This window comes from Drosophila ananassae, chromosome 2L (genome assembly GCF_017639315.1).
Source record: "Drosophila ananassae strain 14024-0371.13 chromosome 2L, ASM1763931v2, whole genome shotgun sequence".
In the NCBI taxonomy this organism is placed as follows: Eukaryota; Metazoa; Arthropoda; class Insecta; order Diptera; family Drosophilidae; genus Drosophila; species Drosophila ananassae.
In genome coordinates, this window is record NC_057927.1 from 847895 (window position 1) to 860139 (window position 12245).

The 12245-nt window shown below is 48.8% G+C and overlaps 1 protein-coding gene across 2 annotated transcripts; it reads right to left on the reverse strand.

The window, feature by feature from the left end:
• Positions 1-950: 950 nt before the first annotated feature.
• On the reverse strand, positions 951-2896 carry LOC6500252 (probable cytochrome P450 12e1, mitochondrial). 2 transcript variants are annotated; one of them, XM_001952900.4, is made up of 6 exons: positions 2803-2896; positions 2652-2739; positions 2346-2589; positions 2168-2284; positions 1664-2114; positions 951-1609 (listed from the first exon to the last, which is right to left on the reverse strand). In XM_001952900.4, the coding sequence occupies exons 1-6, from the start codon at positions 2878-2880 to the stop codon at positions 1025-1027; spliced, it is 1563 nt and encodes a 520-aa protein (XP_001952935.1). In that variant the 5' UTR covers positions 2881-2896; the 3' UTR covers positions 951-1024. The 2 variants fall into 2 exon arrangements, with proteins under 2 accessions (XP_001952935.1, XP_014766455.1); XM_014910969.3 differs by lacking the exons at positions 2346-2589; positions 2652-2739; positions 2803-2896 and having other exon boundaries at positions 2191-2284.
• Positions 2897-12245: the final 9349 nt, after the last annotated feature.

Below are 12245 nucleotides of genomic sequence, written 5' to 3' on the forward strand. Positions count from 1 at the left end.
AATAAAAGAACTGGAACTGGAGCCAACAACAGCGGCTGCGGAAGAACAAACATGAAAATTCAATGCAACTTTGTCTATTCGATGTCAAAATGAATACTCTTGCATTATTTATGTCGGCACATTTGTTTGTCCAACTACAGCCGATAACGGAGGACAGCGCAGGACGAGGACGAGGATTCAAAGTTGGGGGAATCGGATGGAGAAGTGGGGTTGTGGGGAAGCCAGTACAATAGCTGTGCCTCCATATTTCTTAAAGCTGAATAATAACACAAAGTTTGGATCTAATTTTGGAAATTTTAACAAAATACATATGTGATATATGCGTATCTGATGATTTTGAAGATCATTCAATGAAAATTTCAAACATAGGTGGCGTCTTTTGAAGGTCTCGAACGAAATAGTTGCATACTTTAAGGCATTATTTAAACGCTCGACATTAAATGAAATGTGTTGAGATGCAATCAGTTTTAAATATAAAAAAAAAACAAAAAATTAACACATAATAGTACAGGATCAGAGAACCAAAGCCAGAGACTTTGTTTGCTAAAATCCTTCACACCTCGGCGATGTGACTCGCCCTCTTAAAGCGCCACGCATTAATTTCTCTGTCGAGTGGATTGGAGCAGGACCTCTTCAGATGGCCGGCAAATGCCATCGTTATTTTGGGGACAGCCGTAAAGATACGATGGCTCAAGTGGATGTTGCTGTAGTGAGCTCAAGAGGCCACTCCAGCAGCCAGGACATGTGTACGCGGCTAGAGACACTCAATGGTCTTTATCCGGGATCGGAAACGGTATCTTCACTGGGGAAAGTCTGTGGCAGAATTTGGGACAATATCTTAACATATATAACAATATTTAAACAATAAAGTTTTTAAAAAATAAAGAATATTACTTAAATAATTAAGTTTCAAGAACTTATAACAATACTTTTTAAAAAGAAAAGAATAATAATGTTGCAGTAAGTTTTTTATTGACTTTTGATAAATAATTTACAAGCAGTTTATTTTTTAAGTTTAACAATATCAATCGTCTCGCTCCACAAATTTAAACTTGAATGGAATATTCGGCTGGACAAAGAACTGGGTCTTGAAGGCATTCTCGATGGAGTCGAATCCGATCCGGAAGTTCCTCACGAGCCGGGCAATGGCTATCTCCATCATCATGTCCACGATGCGCTTGCCGGCGCAGGAGCGCGGTCCGAAGCCGAAGGGCAGGTACATGAAGGGCGTGGCTGTTTCGCCCACCAGGTGCGAGTTAGTCTCGTCCCGCAGCCACCGCTCTGGGATGAATTCCCGCACCTGCGGGACGAACTGCTCCATATTGGCCATCTGATAGTTGGCGGCGATGCCCACGTCCGTTCCCGCCACCACTCGGTAGCCACTTAGCACCACGTCGTGGGGCATGCGCCGAAGGGTCCCAGGTCCGATGGGGTACAGCCGGATGCCCTCCTTGATGCAGGCCCTCAGATAGGGTAGGCTCTTCATGTTCTCCATAGTCAGGGGCGAGTCCTTGTCCGGCAGGATGCCCCGGATCTCCTCCAGCAATCGATCCTGCTTGCTGGGGTTCTTGGCCAAACTCAACAGCGTGCCTCCGAGGGAAACTAGGGTCTGCCGGAAAAATAGAGTTCAAAGTTCACAGTGCTGCGCAGAGTCTCAACCCACCGGATCCGCCCCAGCAGAAAGCAGGTCGATGGCAATGATGACGGCGGTCTGGCGATCAAACTTGGCCAGCTTCTCCAGTATACTCGTCTCCAAGCCAAGTGCCGCCTGCCTTCCCGCCTTGGCGTCGTCCTCGACCCTCCTAAGCGCCAGCTCGATGTGGTGGCAACAGAAGTCTGTGATGGTGTCGAGGGCTGCCATTAGTTTCTTGAAACTTGGCACAGGCAGGTACTTCCAAAGGGCCGGCATCATGTCCAGCTGGAAGCCCAGTTCCACCACATCCTTCAAGGCGCATTTCAGGGAGACGATGTCCTGGTTGTCCCTGTTTTCTCGCAGCAAGCCGAGGTGGGCGTTCAGGGCTACTGAGCATATAGATTCAATCACCAAGTTCCGAATGTCCTCGACGAAGTCATCGGGCATCTCCTGGGTGGTCGGGTCTCGGGCAGAACGGATGCTGAAAGGCATTGGAGGACAAGATTACTTTTTCAACCGCTTATGGCCACTCACCGCTCCAGAAATTCGTCACTGACCTGAAGGAGGTTGCTCATATACAGCTTGGCGTTCCGGGGCTGGAGCAGAATTGGATTCACGGCAGTTCTCATTTTTCCCCACTCTGGGCCATTTCTGCGGAGGTCGTTAGTATTATTTTCAAGGCAGAACGCAGTTGGATAAGTAGCCGATTCACCCCGAGGTCAGTCCATCGTGGCCCTCGAACACATCCCGCCTGTGCACTCTTTTGAAGTAGTCCATCACCTGGAAGCTTCTTCGGTAGGGGAACTGACCCTCGTTTCGGAAGATGATCTCGTAGTCCTGGGGGTTCATGGTGAGCACCATGTCCACCCCGGCAATACTGGGCATCCGGAAGATGCTGCCATACTGTCGGTTCAGATCGAGGAACATTTCGTGCACCGGCAGACCCCTATAGCGACCTGATCAGGAGAGTGAGTCTCTTGTGGAGAGTGGAACGCAGAGCTTTGGACCGCCCACTTACCGCCCGGCAGGAAAGCTCGTGCCAGCTGAAATTTGGTGGGACCTGGAATGTCGGCATAGGGTCTGGCCTCCCCGAGACCCACAGAAGCCTGTGGCACCGCTCAGATGTTAGGAGAACAACACACTTCACAAAACAATACCAAAAAACATACCTTTGTGGCCAAACATCTATACAGCTGGCGGATCTTAGGGGGGATCTGCCTACTCGCGTTCATCTGCGGTGACAACATATTGAAGACTGAATAATCTCTCGATTTTGATTAGAGAACTTGTACATTAATTAAGTTTGGGCGAGCTTTTTGAAGCTTTTTATGCGCGTCACTCATTTTTGGTTTGTTGTTGAATGGTTTGCGTTTTTATACCCTTGCAGAGGGTATTATAATTTTGGTCAAAAGTGTGCAACGCAGTGAAGGAGACATCTCCGACCCTATAAAGTATATATATTCTTGATCAGGATCACCTCCTGAGTCGATATGAGCATGTCCGTCTGTCCGTCTGTCCGTCTGTCCGTCTGTCCGTTTCTACGCAAACTAGTCTCTCAGTTTTGAAGCTATCGAGTTGAAACTTTGCACACACCCTTCTTTCCTTTGCAGGCAGTATATAAGTCGGAACGGCCGGGATCGGTCGACTATATCCTATAGCTGCCATATAACTGATTGATCGGAAATGCCATAACTTTGGTGTTTTTTAAGTTAGAGGGTTGGGACTTTCCACACATGTTATATTTGACCAAAATATCTTGTGTACAAAATTTCATAAGGATCGGCCGACTATATCCTATAGCTGTCATACAACGATCGGAATTGGCATAACTTTGGTGTTTTTTAAGTTAGAAAGATGGGACTTGGTACAGATTCTATTTTGGACAAAATAATCTGATTTGCCAAATTTCATAAGGATCGGCCGACTATATACGATCTTCTATATATCTAATAATATAAGATGCGTGGCGCCACCTAGCGGACTGCGACGGAACTGCAAGGGTATATCAACTTCGGCTCCGCCCGAAGTTAGCTTTCCTTTCTTGTTTTTGGTTTGTTTTGGTTTAAGTTCGCGCGATAAATAAGCGAAAGTGATAAAGACCTGAGGGCTTCATTCAGTACTATGTATAGTAGTGTGTTTCAGAGCCCATTCAATTGTTAGAAGTCACACACTCTAGTTCCCAAATACTCCACTTCATATTAATCATACGCCGTGGTGGCCGCTGACAGAATTTAATCGATTTCCCAACCAAGTCCTGATCCGCACTTTAAGCCCGTCACAGCCACGCTCCAAACACACCCGTGCAGAGACACCCAGACAAAGGCAGTATCAGCCAGTGACAGAAAATCTATATAGATGGCCCAGCCTGACGGCTATAATAAAATCGATTTTTTATGTTTTTGGCAACTGACAAGGACGCGGCCGTCTCGCCGGCCAGCGCGGACCCATAAATAAACGCTCCCTCACTCGCACACACACAGACACAACCTCGTCCTCGTGCAGACAGGACAGGAACAGCAGATGATGATGGGCACACAAAAGTTGACCTCGACTTTGAGCTGTCAGAGCCAGGCTACCTAAACTGACCTAAACCAACAAAAATCGACTTTGCAGCCTACACACAAACACCGCCCTTCCGGGGTGGGTGGGGTGTCAGGCGTTAAAATACAAAATATCAGCATGACGCAATGATTTCCGGTCCTCGTCCTGGCGGGGCGGGGGCGGGGGCGTGGATGTGAAACCTGTTGGAGCGGCGAGCTGGGCCAGCAATATAAACAAATTCAATTTGACAGCTGACAGGCGACGGCGGCGCCAAGCAGAGAGAGAGAGAGAGAGTGGCCAGAGAAAGAGAAAGCATCGCGCACACACACACACTCCCAGCAGAGAGAGTAGCAGGAACAGGAACAGTAAGAGTAACAAACAAAGCCGCAAGTAATAAAGTTTTACGATCTGTTTTACGGCAGCGCGGCACGTGCAACTAGGCCCAGGACATTTTGGGTGGGTGTGCGGGAGACGGGAGATGGGGGGGCGGGGCAAATTGCAACATAAATTTAATGAAGCCAAAAGCGAGGCGCAACACAATGCAGACGGGCGTAGTGGGGGCGGGTGCGGGTGCGGAGCCACATGTTGAAGCCACACGGAGGCTGGGCAATAAAAATAAAATAAAAGTAAATTGTTCAAGGCCAGCCATAGTTTACGTTATTATTTTACAAATAGCACTAGACGGTGGGGGGGAGGGAGCAGGGGGAGAGATGGGGAGAGGACAAGTTCTAGATACATTTCAAATTCATAAAATTGAAGCCTCATACTCAGACATTTAAAGAGACTCTGATTCGCAGAAAATAATAAACAAACTCGCCTGGAGACTCCGGCCAGAAAAAAGGAAAACAGGGGATGCTGCTCAAGTCCTGGCCCGCCCCCACACATCCTTTCGGCGCAGTTGCTGTGTCTGCGACACAAAAACGTCAAAAGCACTCACCGAGAGCATTCGGCGCTGTCCTTGCCGCAAATGCCATTGATGGATGATGCGCCTGCCCACTGGCCCACCCACCGAAACCACTCAGTCGGCCGACTCCTCCTCCTCCTGGCCACCCCACCACCCCACCGCCCCACCGAAGCATCGGTTCACCCTCGAGTTCGAGGCCAGAAACAAAAACACTAAAACCTGCAATTTGTATGGAATACATCAGAGGCAGGACGTTGGCCAGAAAGAGACCCGAGTCCTGACTCCTGGCTCCGAGTTCCGAGTTCTGAGTTATATAATGCCATAACCTGCACTCGCTCCTGCTCTCTCGCTCGCTCTTGGGACAGGGCAGCCCTCTCGCTCTGTTATGATTGCCAGACATAAATAAGCGACAAAAAGCACCCTGGATGCGTGGGTGTCCTGCGTCCAAAGTGCACTTCTCGTGTCCTTTTTCGGCGAGTGTTGCGGGCTTTCACCTGCCTTGGAAGCTGGACGGCGAGATGACGAGTGCGATTGCGAGTCCTTTGCGGCATCCTGCATTCCTTTTTTCACCCGCCCGCTGTCATCGCCGCCGACAGCTGGATAAATGTGTATCTATGCGAGCTTCCACCCCGCTACCTGGTCCTGGTCCTGGTCCTGGCTCTCGACTCGACTTCAGCTCATCCCCCAGCTCGAGCTCCACTCTACGTTCTTTTCTGCTGTCTCTGCGCATCTACTCTCTGGAAAAGTAGCAATTCATCATAGAAAATGGCGGAAGCAGCATCCCTTTTGTGGGGCGCACTTTACGGGCTCTACCATCGTGTATGAGTGAGCCCTCGCCTGGCATCAATTAGAACCGGAGAGCGCCGCATGATAATGATTAAAGCGCAGGTGGGATGATGGGGAGTGGTTACTATTTCAATAGCTGTACTTAGCGGGTTTCTCACATACTTGTAAGATATGTAGAGCAGAGCGGTAGAGTCGCTGTCTATCCCTGCGCTAATCCGTAATTGAAAGTTGAGCAATCAAACGCCACTTCGCTGCCACTCACGAAGTGGCAGCATCTCGGACGACCACATGCCCCAACTGGTACATGAAAAACGCATCTCCTTCAAGTCTGATAATGGCCCATCTAGGATGAGCCAGGACCCAAGGACCCAAGTAAACTTAAGAGGCGGCCATTTAGTTAATTTTAAATGCTGATTAGCGCACTTTACAGCGCCCGACACACTCGAGTCATGGGGCACATCCGGGGCATGTGAGGACTAAATTATAATTTTATTATCATTGCCGCCGGCGAGTGTCTTATCAGCAGGGTTTTACGAGCCGGGTCATCTAGTGCGGATGTTATCCCTTCCAAATGAAAATAAACAGGGGCTTAAAATGTTTACGATGCGTTGACGACATCGTCATTGTCATCCCGATGTCCTGTGTGTTTATGTCCTTTTTATGCGCTTTTTATGCGCCATTCTAACCTCGATTTAATTGTTTAGCCGGTGACAGTCATCGCCCCGCAACATATGTACGCTCCGACAGACAGTGGCTGAGTTTTACGACTCCAAGGAGCTGTCAATTTGATGTCCTCAATGCCCCATTGACAAGGACCTGCCGCTCTGCTCCGCTCCTCCTAATAAAAACATGAAGATTACGCTTTATGGCCCTGCCGAACGGAAGTTGTAAAACACTCAAGTGTAATGATGCCAGAGCTTTGCATCCGCTCTATTCTCTGGCTCTGGGTGTGAAAACTAACGCCGGGATTTCCAGGCACAAGGACTCGTTTTACGACCGCCCTGCCCTCTGTTTCCCGCCAGGACTTTGCAATGATAACATCTTCAATGCATCCATCGCACCGCTTATTATTTTTCTATTACATTATAATTTACAGCGCTTGATGAGTGATTTTACGATCGTTAAATGGCCAGAGTACCATGCACAGATTTGTCACTGCGCCTCGGTTAAATAAAGCGCAAAATTTACAGGTTGTCGTCCTGTTGTAATCGTAAAGGCGTCGGCCAAAGGCTCTGCCAGTGAGCTATTCTTCCCTCCGCCTTTTTTACGGCCGACAAACTGCTGTCCTTGATCCCCGGATCCCCTTTGTGGTCGTGCCGTGGAAGGTGTAAAAATGTTCCCGCCATTACTATTATTGTTTTTACTGCTTATCTTACGACCCCTGTCTGGAAAATCCTGAGTCCCGACTCGACTCGACTCGAGTTTGTGTTTTGGCTGTTTGTTCAAGCGCGAAAATGGATTTGTTTTTTACGACTTGATTATTATGACTCTGGCTGCGTTTGATTACAAATATTATCCCAGCAAGCTCCCCGTTTTTGGCTCTTTTTTTCCAACCCGAACACCCGAATGCTCAGTGGGGCTGTAAATGGCTTTGGTTTTTGATTTTGTCGAGCAATTTGTTGCTTATGTTTATTAATGAGCTGTCGTTCGAACCAGGCGAGCATCTAGAATCGCTAGAACGAACTGAGTGCAACAAAAATAGTTGTCTTGCAGCCCCAAATATTTTCTTGATTAAACTCAGACTCTGTACTCTGCAGCATAAAGAAACAATTTCCTTTGGCAGCAAGGAGGAGTGCAATAAAATAAAATTAAATCTGCAATTTTGAGGTTTCTCTATAGCCCATAAAAAGTGTCTGCATCTGCGGCGTGCTGGCCCTCGTCTGGCTCTTCTTCTGGCTTCCTTGAGACTGTCCTGTCCGAGAGCTGCACTCACCTTTGACCCACCTAAGTGCCAGCCATGCAAAAACTTGGCTTGATTAAAAAAGAAACAACTGGGGAGAGTCCTGGCACCCGCAAAGCCATTGTCTCGGTCTGTCACAGCACGTATTATGGAAGATTTCCCTCAAATTATTTTCAATTGTTTTGAAGACTTCTTGAATAGTTGGCTGATACTTGAGGGTCCAGCTTAAAGCCATTTAGTTTCATTTGGTACTATGTGGCGGAGGGAGTTCATCCTACGTAGGAAGCCAAAGTAAAGAAAGGCCAAGCTACGCAGCCCCGCATAATTCGGCGTGAAAATTTCTAATTCAAATTCCTAATTCAAATTTGTTCACGCTGATAAGGCCGAAGGTTGGAAGCGGAGAGTGGGAAGGGAGTTCCTTGGCTTATCGGAAGGGATACAACCAGCAACAAAGGCTTGGGCCTCGGATGAGTGATGGCCTCCGCCTGGAAGCCCGCGAGCTACAGCTCCGGATTGTGGTGTGCTTTCTTGGCTTTTCTTAGCCCACCTAGCAGATAAGATTACCTCGCCCCTGCCATCGCCCGCCCACGAGTCCTGCCACAGGACACCCCGCTGGCAGTGCCAATGAAAAATGAGTTAATTAAAGCCACGTTCTGAATGCCAAGGCGATCAAATTCATTTGGCAAACTTTTCGCCCTCAGATAAAATTGTAAAATGGTAAACATTGAAACGGCATTCCAGGAGGCCCTGTCTCTAGCCGCTTGCCGCTTTCCGCTGCCGTCCAAGACGCTTATTAAATCAAGTTAATAACTTTTAGAGCCGCAATAAAAGTGTCAAAGATTATAGCATAGTTATAAGGGCAGGGTCCCCTGCTCCCAGCCGGGCAGGGAGCTGGGTGAGCTGCCGAAAGCAATTAAATTCGGTTTAATTACGACGCATTTTTGTTTCGGGGCAGGACGCCAGGATACGGCCAGGATGTTTGTTAATTTCAACGCCTCATGCGACTGGGCCTCAGCTCTGATAAAATGGCAGACGAGCGCGCAGAGTCGGAAAATTTTTGTGACCAATGTCGCTGCTGTCCTGCTCGTCCGTGTGTCCTTTCTGTCCTCGACCCCGTCCACACATCCTTTGCTCGTTTTGCATGCGCAGCACTTGCTGGTGGAGATTGGCAGCAGCCAGGCCAGGCCAGGACATACATACATATGTATGTAGGTACACAGCGGAAAACTTCTAGGAGAAAGTACAATTTGTGGCAATTTGGGAAGTATCCTGGCAACAGCGATCTGTATCCCGACTGTGGAACTTGTTTTGACTTTTCCCAGTGTCTCGGAGAGGGGAATGGGTCGGGCATGTTTATCTGCACGCAGACAGATATGCCGCCTGTCGAGGATGAGCGCAAGGATGCAAGAAGCAGTGGCAGCAGCAGGATGGGAAGCAGCACCAGGACCACCAACAAGGCACGAGCAGGAGCAGGAGCAAAAGCTGGAACTGAAGGCGGAGCAGTGTGTGCAAATGTTGTGCGAGCCATTAATCACACGATTTCATGAATACATCAGCCAGTGAGGCGCAGAGTCAGCCAGACGATGTCACCAAGACCGGGACAAGTGCTCACACACACACCCCATTCCAAACACACATAAACGCAGCAAAACGAAACGACTCAAAAATCTTATTTTCAGCTCGTGTTGTGCTCGTTTGTTATTTTTTGCTCCCGTCGATGGCGCAGGCTGGGAGACTATTTGGGGGCAGCTTCGGTCGAAAAGTCGCCGCACACATGCGACCGAGTGCAGAGCAGAAATGCAAAGCATGGCTGGACAAAAGGGTTAAGACGGGTTCGGAGCCTCCAGCTGCATTAATGACATCTGGACGTCGAGGATAACCACCGAAATGGGCAACCAGGAAAAGGACCAAAATCCGAACCGCTCGTGCGGGGCTCGGACTGGGGCTCTGGCTCTGGCTCTGGCTCGGGCTCAGATGGCATGTGCAAGTCGAAGGCACAGTCAGTCACTCAAACTAACTCTGCGGCTGTGGCTGTCAGTGGATCTGTGGACGAGTCTGCTCTGGTCAGGGATGCTGATGAGTTGCCCCGCCCCCTGCCCCTGATGCTGCTCCTGCTCCTGCACTCCTTTGACTTCTATGGCCAATATCCTCCCCGCCTTGTTGTCGTTGCTGAGCCACATTTGGTTGTCAGAAGCAAACCTTTAAGCTCTTGACTTGTCGCCAGAGGATGATTTGGCTCGAAACAGCCCTTTTTCGGTATTTGCAGAGGAGGTGGGATGGGTATCCAGGATACTATTCAGGCTTGTGTGATTCTTTCTGCAAACTAATTAAGCATGCGGGTTCTGGAAACTTCTCATTTGCTTCTTGCTTTCTCCAGAAACTCTAGCCGCCTGTCACCTTCCACGCAGCAAGTTACGCCAATTTGGCAGCCCATTTGCGAAAAATCTCCCTACACACATCCCGGGGCTGATAAACATGCCAGGCAACTTTTAAACACAAAACAGGGGCACACAGGCGGCCACAATCCCTTCGCTTTATTGCCGCACACCCACACGCACCCACACTCGCACACCCACTTCCGCAGGAGACAAAGTTTCTTCGGCGGCTTTAAAATAAAGTTTTTATATTTTTAATTAGATGCACATGAGGTTTTACTTAACAAACTTTTGACATCCTGCTCCGCACACAAACACTCACTCGCACTCGCACTCGCCCAGTTATGGCATCTTTAATGCCCAGGTCGTATTCAACGAGCATTTGCACTTTGCCAGCCCCCTCGTCTCTGTTGCAACTTCCGCACTCGCTGCGCCAAAACTTTTCCCAGCACAAGCAACAAAACTGCGGCGGGGATGCAACAAAGCCGGGCTGCAATTTTTACAGACTTATACATCCTGACACATTCCAGGCCCCGGGAGCTAAGTTGCAATCCAAGTCTTTTTCGCAATTTTACTGTTAACCCTCCGAGGCTTCGATTCAACAAACACAAGATGATTCTATTTTGAAGAGTGCCCTCGTGTTAGAGGGTTAAGCAGTGCAGACCACCTTGATTGGGGATATCAACAAAAGTTTTCCGAAAAACGGCAAAAATTAAAATCAGAATTTCAGCCGAAATGAGTGGAAGCCGGCTTAGAGAGAAAGGTGCCCTGTTAGCGCAAACTGGCAACTTTCGGCTTGCCACCTCGCTGCAGGTAAATGTCAGAATTGATGCCACTCCGAATTCGCAAAACTTTTCGCCTGCTGCAAGTTGCAGTTCCTCATCTGCCGTGCCGTGCCGAGCCGTTCCTTGTTTTAGTTATTTTAGTTGCTAATTTTTGTGTATTTCCCCGAAATGTCCGAGCCAAACAACAGCCAAAGTTTTGCATTGTTTTCGAGCTGAGCCGAGCCCAAATGGTCAGAGCCCTGGCAACGGCCCGGCCAGACCGCCCCACAATTAGCCGGCGAAACAAAATAAAAACGGGCGAGTGCGGAGGAGCCCTCCAGACCAGGCACAGTTGGCAACTTGGCTTTGGGCCGGGCTTAGCCTAATTATAAAAATGAGACGTCAGCGTCACATTTTCGAAAAGGGAAAACGGAAAAGGGTTCGGGGCTGGCAGCGGGAAAAATTTTAAATTGAATCAACTTGAGTGCTCATAAATTTTTCTAGGGCTTGTGGCAAGGACTTCGCATTGTGTCGCTTGCAGGCCTCTATGCGGAAGGGGCCCAGGTGGGACAGGACTCAGAAGCAGACTCTAGCTGAGGCTGACACTGCGGGAAGTTTCGGTTACAGCTCGATTGGAAGGTACAGCAGCACTCGGGCAAAAAAGAGTATCCTTGATCTACCTCTCGAAATACCTCACTTTTGGATTTGATAATTCTAGGCACTTTTTTCGAGTGCACCTGTAGTTGCAAGCTCCTATTCTCGGCACTAGGAGGAGGCAGTTCTTGAGGCAGTATGAAGTTCAATCTTGCTAATTGCCAGTTTCGGCGAAAGATTTTCAAGAAACCCAATTAAGTTGTCTGTCAATCAGCAGCCAGTCTCATTGCTCCTGTCAGCTATTCACACAAATTAATTACACTCTCCGAATTTTTACATACTTGCAGGAGATTTGGCCAGGATCCCAGGATCCCCGGGCAGAGCCGCTGCAGCACTTTAAGGTAATCAGAAAAGGGCAACCAGCTGGGCGGAGCGAAGTGGAGTGGAGCGGAGAAACAAAGCAAACGTTGTCAGCGCTCCCGAATATACAGATACACGCGCACAGCGTGTCGCGGGGTAATTTAAATTTTAATTTTGATCTTAATCTCTTAATGCGAAATAAAATGCCGCACACTGGTGCCCCACGAACCGCATTCCTCAGGCTCCGTGCTCCCGGTACTCCAGTACTCCGGTCTCTTCACGGGCCCTCCCTCTATGTACGTGTATATGTATGCTCGTAAGTACATTCTTATCTAGACAGTCGCAGTTGGCTTCTAATTTACATTTTCCCGGCCGCCCTCGCCCTCGC